The 12,966-nt window shown below is 40.2% G+C and overlaps 1 protein-coding gene across 1 annotated transcript in view; it reads right to left on the bottom strand.

Moving 5' to 3' along the window:
• The window catches only part of necab1 (N-terminal EF-hand calcium binding protein 1), a 45,440-nt gene extending 32,982 nt beyond the window's left edge, over positions 1-12,458 (bottom strand). The window contains 3 exon segments of the mRNA XM_034198566.1: positions 202-310; positions 9,345-9,369; positions 12,156-12,458. Coding sequence (XP_034054457.1) covers positions 202-310; positions 9,345-9,369; positions 12,156-12,242 — 221 coding nt within the window. The 5' untranslated portion in view covers positions 12,243-12,458.
• Between the last annotated feature and the right edge of the window lie 508 nt (positions 12,459-12,966).

The raw sequence follows: 12,966 nt of genomic DNA, 5'->3' as shown, positions 1-12,966 counted from the left end.
AGGTCTCATAACTAAACATAACCATTTTAACTATTTTAATTTGTTAATAAACATTTGATGTGTTCCTCCAGCTCATGTGGGCTCCATCAATACATCGTTCCCTCTGACAGCTAGTGTCTACATCTCCTCCATTATTCACAACTCACTTCTGACCTCTATGGAATAAAGTAAGAATATAATAAAGCAAAAAAATGTACTTACTCTGAGTTGTGAGTGTCAATCGTGTGGAAGAGCTCCTGCAACTCTTCAGCTGTCAAGACTCCGTCAGAGAAGTAGGATTTGAACTCATCAAAGGAAAGTTTTCCATCATCTGGGGAAGGAGCACAAAAGGGAACTTGTCAACACAGTGCTAGGACATCGGGTGAGGTGGCCATTTTCATAGATTCGCTACATACAAAAGATGTTTGAGTTAAAAGTCTCATTTGTTCTGCACGTGTGTTGGACATAACAATGAAATGTAAGCTTTCATGGCGGGCAAAAGGTTTAAGGAGCGCTGTAGCTCAGATGTAACTCTTCATGTTTCAATAATGTAAAAAGAGTAATGATGCCCTTGTGTTATGTTCACATTTCGCACCCTTTGGTAATGTTCGGGTCAAATTGACCCGGGACATATTTCAGGGTTTAAAAAAAATACAGAACTAAATTCAACATGCACAATTCCTTATATATATTTTCTTTAACTCATTCCCCAACAATATAAATGAAATATATGATTAGTTTTTGAATATACTCTTTGCTAGATCAAATTTAACAATGGAAGTGTCCATCGTTTTTTGTGATACAAATGTAAAAAAATACACTGTAATAAAAACTAGGTTTACATTTTGCTCATGCTTTTCTAGGACAAATGTAAATGAAACATGTTTTCATTAATGTTTATTATTTTTAATCTGTCATATAATAATCAAAGCCCTGAAGGAAATAAAGCAATTTAGCAGCAATTGGAACACAAGAACCACACATCCAAAAGTATTTGGCTGTGAAATATAAAGAGACAGATATAAACACAAAGCAAATAAAAACAATTAACAGTCACTATTCATAAAATACAGTATATCCGAAAAATATATTGATGAAGTAACGCTGCAGAACATCATGCGAGTCAATGGGCAAGTCCGTTTAGGAAACACATGATGTACAGAACTTCTTCGTGTGTATAGCACAGATGTACTTGTTGCAGTTGCTGCATGTAGTCTGTGTCTTGGAGTCCTTTGAGGGTCCACAGACCTCACAGCACTTCCTTTTGCCGGCACAGGGTGCAATCTAGAACAGTTCAGAAATTGTTTTCACCACATCTCCTAACACTGGAAAAAACACACACACACACACACAACTTACTTCAGGCACTGCAGGTTGTGGTTGTGTTGGCCGTGCAGGTGTAGCAGCAGGAGTTGCCACCATCTTCCTCAATATAGCAACAGAGGCTGGGTTCCTGGGCATGTGTTGTCTTCGCTGCATGTGAGGTGTCACCAGTGCCTTGCCAAGCTCCTCCAGAAAAATGCGTCTTCTTTGGAGCTTCTTTTGGTTCCATTCTGGGTTTATTGCCATCCAAAGTGCAAAGGCATTGTAAGCAGAGACATCCAGGATGTTGTAGAATATCACAAGTGGCCACCTCAAGGTCCTTCTTTGGCAGCTGTAGCAGGACAGCAGCTTGTCCAAGTTATCTACTCCTCCTTTGGTGGCATTGTAATCAAGTATTATATCTGGCTTACGGTCCTCACAGCCACTGATCTTTGCATCTCTGTGTAACGTGCTCATGAGAATGACATTTCTGCCCTTTTTTGGTATGTAGGATACCAGGGCAGTGTTGTCTGTGAACACAAAGTCAGAGGAATTAAGTGGCCTTTTCTTCACCGTTAGAAGATGAGGGGGAAGCTCTGTCTTGTTTTTTCGTACTGTTCCAATCATTGTGACTTTTCTTCTGAGAAGTTCTTGTGCCAGGCTGTGCGATGTGAACAAATTATCGCAGGTGACATTGTGGCCACTGAGGCCCTGCACCATGTCAAGCACCACTCTTGCCCCCTGGTTTTTCTCAGGCACTCCTCCCTCTGGCTTCCCTGTATACATTTGCATATTCCATGCATAGGATGATACAGCATCGCAGGCAGTCCAGATTTTTATTCCATACCTTGCTGGCTTGGAGGGAATGTACTGCCTGAAAGGGCAATACCCACAAGCCGTTCATCCACAGTAACATTTGGCCCAGGGTTGTAGAGGGATGGAAGCCGCTGCACCCACTTGTCCCACACTGTGCGGATTGCTGCCAACTTGTCCCTCCGTCGTCTAGCAGGTCTTGTCTCCCTATCATCAAACCTGACGATCCTTGAAAAAATATGAAAAGTCTCAAGAGACATTGTTGCCCTGAAAATGGCTCTCTCTGTTTCAGCATCCCACAGACTCTCAGTGGACTCCCCTCTTGACCTATACACACCTGCAAGAATAAGGATGCCAAGGTATGCATGCACATGTCCAACTCTTTCCATTCCTTCCCAAAAACCCGTCTCCTCTCAAGATTGGTCATGTCCAATATGATGTTTTGTATTGAGTCTGGCATCAAAAGCTTGAATGATGACTTGATGTCATGAACATGCGTCACTGCCATTCGTGTTGGCCCGGGTACCATCCTTATTATATTTGCAGACAAGCGAGTGGGCTCACTTATTGGGGATGAACACCATTCAATCCTGCCGTTCTTTGACATGTATGTCTTCACCTCTTCTCCTACTGTGGCTGGCTGTGGGGGTCCTTGAGCCGCTGGCTGTGGGAGTCTTCTTGCGGCTGGCTGTGGGGGTCTTCTTGCGGCTGGCTGTGGGGGTCCTTCAGCAGCTGGATGTGGGAGTCCTTCAGCGGCTGGCTGGGGGTCTTCCAGCAGTTGGCTCTGAGTCAAGTTCATCTTCCAATTCGCTGTCAAATTCTGAGTTTACCTCCACATTATCCTCATCTTCAGAAATGTCTTCCTGTTCCACTTCACCGTGTTCCTCTAATGCATTCCACTCACTCTCATCCATTATTAATATTGAATCTGTGTGGGTTGAAATTCTTTTTGACAATGCTAAATCTGTAATAGTCGAGACAATCTATAGACCACCGGAACAGAGTGACTTTTATGATACATTAGATGGGTGTTTGGCTGATGTGGGGGATGTAGAGACAATTATTATTGGAGACTGGAACACGGATATGCAACGTAAAGACACGTCCGTCTTCAAGTCCTTCAGTAGGATTTGTGATCTGCACGGCTTCAGCCAGCTAATCACCCAACCCACCCGGGTATGTGAAACAACACAAACTACCATTGATCTCATTCTGACCTCTGACAAGTCCAGGATCTCCAGTAAAGGGGTTATAGCATGCGGGTTAAGTGATCATTATATGATATTCTGTACCCGCAAAAAGCTAAAACAAAGGGCCGGCTGTCACAAAACAGTCATATCTAGAGACCTCAAAAACTACTCTAGCGAGGCCTTTAACCTAGAACTGGAGAGCCTGGACTGGTCAGATGAGCTCAGTGGTACACAAGTTGAAGAAACATGTCTTGGTTTCAAAAACAAATTCTCTGCAATACTCAATGATTTGGCCCCCCTAAGAACAACCAGGGTAAAAAATCGCGCTGAGCCGTGGATGCACTCCGGCATACTGACCGCCATGAAAACCAGAGACAAAAAATGCTCTGAGTTTCATAAAAGTCAGGCAATGCTTTCCAAAAGCACGAGCAGTGAACTCCAGGCCCACGTGACTGAACTCAAAATTGAAAGAAACAGACTAAGAAATGACGTAAGCTCCATGATCAAAACTGCCAAAAAGAATTTCATCAATGTCAAAACTGAGGAAAACAAAAATAAACCCCGTGAACTTTGGAAATTACTCAATAACCAGCTTGGCTGCAGTAAAAAACTCAAAACGAGATTTTCTAACTTAAACATAAAGACAGATAACAGGCTCATCACAGACAAACTGGATGTGGCCAAGTACTTGACATTTTTTTTCACAAACATAGCCACAACTCTTGTAAATAAATTACCCTCCCACTCAGGGCTTTTTGGAGTAGATCACATCATGACCTACTACAAAGACCTAGGGGTACGCAAAGATGATTTCAGTCTAGCAAGGGTAACAACAGCAGAGGTACTCATTAAACTGAGCGCCCTCCAACCTAACAAGGTCACTGGCCACGACAATATCCCCTCCAAATTCCTCAGAGACTCAGCAACCGCCATCTCACCAGTCATAGCTCACATAATTAACCTCTCCATAAAACAGGGAAAAGTACCCAAAGACTTCAAAATTGCAAGAGTAACCCCCCTGCACAAAAAGGGCAGCAAATTGGACCCAGGCAACTACCGCCCTGTTTCTATACTTACCTCCATCTCGAAAGTCATGGAAAAAAATAGTATATGAACAGGTCGAAAAGTACCTCGCGGAAAAGAAACTAATCTATGAATTTCAATCTGGCTTTAGAACATCCCACTCCACTGACACATGCCTTCTTTATTTGAGCGACCACATCAAACAAGAGGTGGACGAGGGCACGTACTGCGGCATGGTGATGCTGGACCTACAAAAGGCTTTCGACACTGTCAATCACCCCATTCTGATTGACAAGCTAAAAGCAATTGGTTTTGATAAACTATCGGTGAGCTGGATGCAATCCTACCTGGAGGGGAGAGAACAGATGGTGGAGGTAAACGGTACTCTGTCCCCCCCCCTCCCAGTGAGCTGTGGTGTTCCACAAGGAAGCATATTAGGTCCGTTACTGTTCCTAATTTATGTAAATGACATGTCATCAGCATGTGACTGCAACTTGTTCCTGTTCGCGGACGACTCAGCCCTGCTGGTCTCTGACAGGAACAGGTTGCAGGTTGAAAAAACCCTCAGCTCCGAGCTCGGCAGAATCTGCACCTGGCTCGCCGATAATAAATTATCATTACACCTGGGTAAAACAGAGTCCATTCTCTTCGGTTCGAAACATAATCTCAGCAAATCCGACGACTTCTCAGTTGCAGTGGGCTGACATTATTGTCACAAGTAAGAAGGAAATTACATACCTAGGATCTATTCTTGAGGCAAACCTCTCCTGTGACAAAATGGCATCCAATGTAATAAAAAAAGTCAATCAAAGAACTAGATTCCTATACCGGATCTCCTCTCTGGTAAACAAAAACACCCTGAAAACTCTGGCAGGAGCACTCATTCAAGGGTACTATGACTATGCTTGCACGTCATGGTACCATAGCACCTCCAAGGCGCTAAAAATAAAACTTCAAACATCGCAAAATAAACTGGTCAGACTACTGCTTGACCTTTCATCTAGAACCCACCTCACCTCTGCCCACTTTGACAACCTAGGATGGCTTAGAGTAGACGACAGAGTACAGCTACTTGCAATGGGCCTGGTCTACAAGATCCACTACACCTCTATGGTACCCATGTACATGTCAAAATTCTTCCCAAAGGTCAAGGAATACCATGATCATAACACCAGAGGGAGCTCCACAAATCATGTGAAACCCAGATTTGGCACAAAAAAGGGGGTATACACGTTTCGCAATTATGCCACATCAAGGTGGAACGCTCTTCCCACAACTGTAAAGGAAAGTAAAACTATACTTACCTTCAAAACCTCTCTTAAAGAGCACCTTCGGGGGAGAGCATTGCAAAACTGGCCCCGGTAATGGTACAAATCTCAACCTGTCGTTCAATGGACAGCTTCCCCCCCCCCCATCTATGTATATACTCGCATTTTAGACTCTGTTACTAACTGTATATCTGTAGACTTGGTATGTCTTAAATGTCCGGTTAGGATGTATTAGAACGAAATCTAAAATGAAAATTGTAAACAAGCAATCTGTATGTAAAAAAACCACCTGTATGTAAATTGTAAATAAGCCATCTGTATGTCAAATATGTCTTATATGTCTTAAATGACATGATGAATTGGAAATGGGGGACCCTGATGTAAACAAGACGAAAGTCTTTCTCTGGTCTGCATCCCCTTAACAATTGTATGTTTTGAGCTGTACTGTACTGTACCCAATATACAAGCTGTTAATAAACTTTTCAATCAATCAATCAATCAAACGGCTTGGCAGTTGGCGCATGCGCAATTCATTTCCAGTCTCGACGCGGGGGAGTGTGGTTGTCTCCTCTCTGCTCTGACTGCAGCAGCAGCTCTGCTGCGGCCAGGCAACTGTACTATGGGAGGGAGGCGGGGCTCACGGCAGCACCCGCGGCTCGTTAACTGCAGAACAATACGTGAGTCTCCAAACACCAGAAAAGTCCCTAATAACACCATTATAAATCGTTAGATTAGTCGTTAGTCGCTTTTGACACAAATAAGTAGCCGGAGGGTTTGGAAAATCGCCAAGTTGGCAACACTGTCTGCACTATACACTGTAATGTGAGGTTATGTCTCTGTTTAGTCCCTCCTCCGGCGTGCAGGTGCGAGGGGGGACAGTGCGGGAAAATGTGAAATGTTTATAAATGTCTGGAAGATCTAAAATGTTTATAATGTTCTAGGATAGTTTTGTGTACATTACATTACATTGCATTTAGCTGACACACACTACAAAAGGTAAAGATCAAGGGAAAACAGGATCAAATAGCTTCTCTATGCATACAATTATGTTTGTGTGTTTCTGTGTGTTTTTCTCTGTCTCTCTGTCCTGGTATTGTATCCGGGTCAGATTGACCCGAACCTCTTATGAAGGACATAAATGCGGTTGGGCATTTTTTCACAAGTGGAAAAAAATAAAAACAATTCCACATGTCCTTCACAATAAATAAGCCCTGGCCATTGAGTTTCAGGTTGAACGAAAATATCCTTATATTTTTTTTTATTCATTGAAAATGGAAATCGGGTCAATTTGACCCGAACACCACACAAGGGTTAAATAAAAAATGTAAGTCCACCTGATAAGCAGAAAAAAAGGCTGACATGAGACCAGATACATCCCCTTATAAACTTCAGGGGTATTATAAAATACAGCATCAAGCAAATTGATCAATGTCCCTTTAAATTGACACAAAAACATTGAAACATTATTTCTTGTTTTTAATGTTGTAGTAAAGAACAGGGAGAGATCACCGTGTTGCTTTAACCAACTTCATGGAAATCCTTAACAATGATTAATTTTTATGATTTGAGGCAATCATGCTTAGAATAAAAAGGCTTTAGCTATGTGAAATATGGAAGAGGTAAAAGTAAACAACATGTTTTTCAGCAGCAAAATCATCGACCACAGGGGAAATATTTTTCCTGGCTGCAGTATTCTGTTTGTGTGACTAGAGGTGGCTGATCTTAAAATGTTCACAGGATGCTCCGTGTGTGTTGCATGCATGCATATGTGAGCAAGAGGGATGCACCAATGAGAACGCACCATCCTCAAGGGCGCACTGACTCACTCGATGTGCTCAGAAATAATCTTGGAACGGACCTGCCATATTAGTGCTGTTTACACAACAAAAACAACAAAAATGTGGGATGACTTTTTACCTTGCTGCATGACAAGACACACAGCACGTAAATAATGAGTTTTAATAAGCTCTTTTGGCTCCTTGAGGATTTTCTTTGCTAGATTCTGTCAAATGTCAGAAGAAAAACACGATGTGGTTTATTTGTGTGATACCAGCAATCATTGTCACTGTGTGAATGCGTTACATCAGTGGTTCTCAAACTTTTTCTGTCAGGCCCCCCCTTTGGAGAAATAAAAAGTCGGGCCCCCCCAACACAAGTCAGGCTCAGTGGCGGCGCCAGATATTTATTTTGGGGGTGCTGTGGGGTAGCTTGACGTTTCATAGAGGGTGCTCAAACATGTAGGGTTTCCCATTAATGTACGGGTCACTACAGTGGAATTTTCTACTGCAACACTCCCCACGCATATACACAATGTACCCGCAACTGTTACAATGAAGGCTCAATAATCAGCTCACGGCATATAGGTGTAAGCAGGAGTAAAGTGCTATTTTTCTAGGTGGTGTGTGGACCTCACATAGGGGGGGTCCGGGGGTAAGTTCCCTCGGGAAGATTTATTTTTAAATATTGAAGGTAAATGCATCAATCTGGTGCACTTGAAGAGAAAAATGAAGAGATCTATGGATACATCTCTCAACACCCATATGAAACAGAACTGTAAACAGATTTACTTTTTCTTTATGGATATTTTACAAATCACCCTTTTAAACTTTATTCTTTTTTTACTGTATTTCATACCTGTTTTTCATTTATTCTCTTATTTTTTTATAACTATAATGATAAACGTGTGCCTCGGAAATAATTGTTTACATTAATGGTGACCAAAACGTTTGAGACCCACTGAGATAACACTGAGAGAGTCCTTTAGTTCACTCTCAGTCTGACAGAAGAGGACTCTCCTCCACCTTGTTGTTGAAAAAACTCCTTATATCCGTTAGCGTAGCTCGCTAGCACCAGAAGCTAACAACAACGATCTCCAGTACCGGTGTGCTCTCTTCTCTTTCTCTCTCTCTCTCTCTCTCTCTCTCTCTCTCTCTCTCTCTCTCTCTCTCTCTCTCTCTCTCTCTCTCTCTCTCTCGCGCACACACACACACAAAATGGCTCGTTCCACACACACACAGAGCCGAGCTTTAATAAAACACAGAGACCCAGACGTAATAGTACTGTACTGTATCATATTATTTTCGAATCAATAATTTTTCAAATTATGATTTTCTTTTATCTTTTTTTTTTAATAACCATTTTTCCTCCTGGTCCCCCCCTGTCATGCCTCTGCGCCCCCCACTTTGGGAACCACTGCCTTACATGATGTGTGAAAGAATGCGTCTGCAGGGTTATATTTTACGACACACGTGAAGGTGACACAAACTGTCAGTCATACAATCAAATGGTGGTCTCATCTTCAATAGGTGCATTTACACTGCGGTACTTTTCCCACAAAGGTTCATGTGAACTTAGTTCATGTGAACTCTTTCTGTGTGTGTTCTCACTGTTCAAACTGTATATTATTAAGACCTCCAGCTAAAATAAGTCATTAAGTGTGACTGCTGGACATGATAAAAACTGTCTGGCTGGTATACATTGTTTATGTTTTTCTTCGTGAATGCACTCAAACCGAACCTCAGTGGGCATGGTCAGTTTCCTGTTTCCATGGAAACTGAAAGAGATTTAGTAGAAAATCATGACCAGAATTTAATTGAGAAAATAGTTTTTTACTCACACGAGAAAGGAAGGCTTAAAAAACATAGAGATATGTGTGTGTGAGTATGTTGGTGTGTGTGAGTGTGCGTGTGTGTGTGTGTGTGTGTGTGTGTGTGTGTGTGTGTGTGTGTGTGTGTGTGTTTCTGCTAAAAGCTTTTTGCGTCATATTTACCGTTTTTATCAGCTCTCCGTAAAATCTGAAACAAGAAAAGGGGAAAAGGAGAGACGTCAACAAAATCTTTACATCAAAATTAATAAATGTGTGTGTGTTTAATAAATGGGGGCGTGTGTGTGTGTCTGTGTGTGTATATCATTGATCCCACTCTCAAAAGCAGTGTGTCAATAAATTATTGATAGTGCTGTCCCAGAGTCCAGAGAAGATGAAAGGCAAAGTGGCGATGACCACATCAGCTCTAAAAGGCTCGAAACACATCAAAATAGCACGTCCTATTGTCGCTTCTTATCGAGTTTGTACTTGTGAAGATTGGTCTTTAAGTCCACATACACATTAACACTAGCGATAAATCTGACGGCATAATGTGCAAGATTAACATTTGGAAACGCCATCCTTTCATCTTTGGATTTATAGCTTGGGGGAAAATTATCTTCCCTTTTCTTTTTGCCGCTGCTTTTAATTGAACTATTCACATCTTAAACTGCACTGTAACTTTTATCCATGTATTTTTTATTTTAATGTTTATTTTATTATCTTTTCTTTTTAATGACTGATTTTAAATGCCATTTTCTTAATGTCTTTCGTTTTTTGTAAAGCACTTTGAATTGCCTTGTGTTGAAAGGTGCTATATAAATAAACTTGCCTTGCCTTGCCTTGTCCCTTCCTCTAGATCTCTGTGTGTTCTGACTTACATCATTTGTTTTTTTCTAATCCGTCTTTGTGTCCTATTCTGCTGACCCCAACTTAAAAACTGCTATTAGTCTCTTTCTCTGTACTTTTGACACATCTCATGTATCTGTAATCTCTATCAATTATCAATTATACCAAATGCACAACATGTTGCACATTTCAGCTCCACACTACCTCTTTTTAAATCTGCACATCTCTCCACTTTGAATATATTATTTGTAATTCTCTCTTTTACTGTACTCAGTTTTCACACATGTATATGTGTGAATTCTGTCTTAATAATAGTAACTTTTTTTTCTTTCTTTTTCCAAACGACGTATTCTTTTTTCTTTCTATGCATCACTTGCACCGAAGCAAATTCCTCGTATGTGTAAACTAAACTAACACTAAAAACAATTCTGATTCTGGGAAAAATAATGGTAACACTTCATATTAAGGTACACATGTTCACCATCAACTAGTTGTTAATTAACATGCATATTAGCAGCATATTGTCTATTTATTAGTCATTATAAAACACTAATTAATGCCTTATTCCACATTACCATATTCTCCCAGTACTAGGCCATCAGTTAAGAGTTTTTCCATAATAACCCTCTAATTAGTGCTTATTTATTGTAAGGAAGTTGTTCTACATGAGTTTGGGGCTTAATATGCTCAATATGGGCATAATAAGGCAGCAGTACCACAAGAAAGGTCAGGAAAAGCACTTTATAAATAACATGTATTACTATTATTATTATTATGTTAATTAACAACTATAGTCGATGGTGAATAAGTATACCTTAATATAAAATGTAACCAAAAATCTATATCTATACATATCTTCATTTATTTTGTCCCAATCCTCAATTGCTCTTCCCGAGGTTTCTTCCATGTTTGGAAAGGAGGGCTGTCCTTCTACGCTGCAAGGGTCTAAAGACAGGTATCTTACGCTTTACACATCGTAAAGACCCCTTTTAAATATTTAAATGTGGGGTTTTTCTTTTATTAATTGTGATATTCATGCAGAATTATATTGTTGAAAATCATTAAGCTTTGTGTGCTGATTGGATTTAATTATACTGGTAACTCATCACAAAAAATGGAAAATCTAGCACCACAACATGAAAAAAAGGAAGAAGGTCACACATGGAGACACAGTTTATCTAACCTTTTAAAAGATGAAACGACTGTTTGGAGTCAGCGTGTGTGTTTAAATGACACGCACCCGGCTGAGCTAGCTATAGGAAATGTCAAGAAAACAACAGAAGCAACAATCTGACGTTGAAACTGGCCTCTAAAGGAAAGCAGTGGTTTCATTCACTAAGATAAAGCAACTGCTCATTATCAGCAAGACATTTGATGTTATACACCATCAACCTTTAATAACTGTTGATTCCCATTCAGGCAGCCAACAGGTTTACTGTCAAAGCTTCTCAAGGGAATGAGAGAGTGGAGGAATGAGAGAGTGGAGGAATGAGGAGGAATATAACGAGGTGGTGGGTGCAGAAGCAGAATGCAGTGCCGTGATATGGATATAATATGTTATTTCAATCTTGAATTTCTTATCATGTGAGGGAGATCTACAAGTGTTGGTAATCCTTATCATCCTTTAAAAAAACGTAGGTTAAAAAAAGTTCTTAATATAAGGACTTGCCTTACTTGAGCTAGATTTGGCTTTAGAAAAGGAATAACAGCCTGGCTTTGGTCAAAACCAAGAAGATCTATTATGCTTCATTAATTGGTATTTGGTTTTTGAAAACTGACGTAAAAATGGATGGCCAGCCTTTGAAGTCATTACATGATGAATCTAAATTAAGAGTCTGCTAAATCTAATTAATTAATCATATGAACCAAGGGATTTTTCTGCACCCAATATGCATAAAAGGGATCCATTTTAACTTGTGTGATCAAAAAACCTCCACGGGTAACTATTGAAATCACTAAAACATACATTTAAAAAGTCAAAATGCTTCTTGAAATGATCTGGAAAGAATAATGTTTTTTTCCCTGATTTGTTCTGCTAATATAGGCTTTAGATTGTTAGGTTATCAGAAAAATGCTAATATAGTCCTGTATTATGAAGATGCAATACATTTTGTATTGGAAATAATGATCAAAAAATGTTTTACTTACATCAATGAAAATCGACATCCCCTTTTTTAGCTCCATTTCAGCGGTGGGCTCCTCAAACACAGCCCGAACCTCTTCTGAACAATCCATCTTTCAAAATGTAGCTTCAGAAGTGCAGGGGAATGTGTCCGCGTGAACCTCTTATCTGATCAAAGCCAATGGTCAAAAAGAGCGACTGTTTAACGCGGTCAAGTCAGACGGAATAAAAGGCACAACTTCCGGATTAAGGTTTAACACATCACACTTTCACTATTACATCCATACCACGACCAACCTATTCTAGATGTTTTTGTCTGCCCTCATTTCGCTACACATGTTTCTGTGTATAGTTTTGACGCTATTGTTTGCATGACTGCCACAAACAACGATACGTTTCCTGAATACGTATGCTTTTATTATGAAAGCGAAGTCACTTAACTTCCTGCCATGTGCTCTGTCGGCTTGCTGCTGTTGTGATGAGTGCAAACCATAGACTGTGAGGAAGCGAAATGTCACTCAAATGCAACTTCAGTATCGCACTTTAGGAAAATAAATCAATAAATGAAAGATGTACTTTTAATGACAGATAACATATGTCTAGAATCAAACATATCTACCGAATAAAGCCAAATTAGCAGCAACAAATGTAACGAAGGCTATGCCCAAATAGGAATCCTATAAGCTATAAAGATTTATATATTTTTTATTTTTTAAAGATGAAGACCAGACAAAAGATAATTTCAGCTTGAGTTAAAGTCCTCTTTGGACTTTGACATTTAGTTAAACAATAATGTGAGGTAGTCTCTTCTTCCTCTTTTTCTTTTGCCTTATATAT

Source organism: Gymnodraco acuticeps, unplaced genomic scaffold (assembly GCF_902827175.1).
Source record: "Gymnodraco acuticeps unplaced genomic scaffold, fGymAcu1.1, whole genome shotgun sequence".
NCBI lineage: Eukaryota > Metazoa > Chordata > Actinopteri > Perciformes > Bathydraconidae > Gymnodraco > Gymnodraco acuticeps.
Note: the sequence above shows the minus strand (reverse complement) of the source record. Positions and strands in the feature narration are given on the sequence as shown.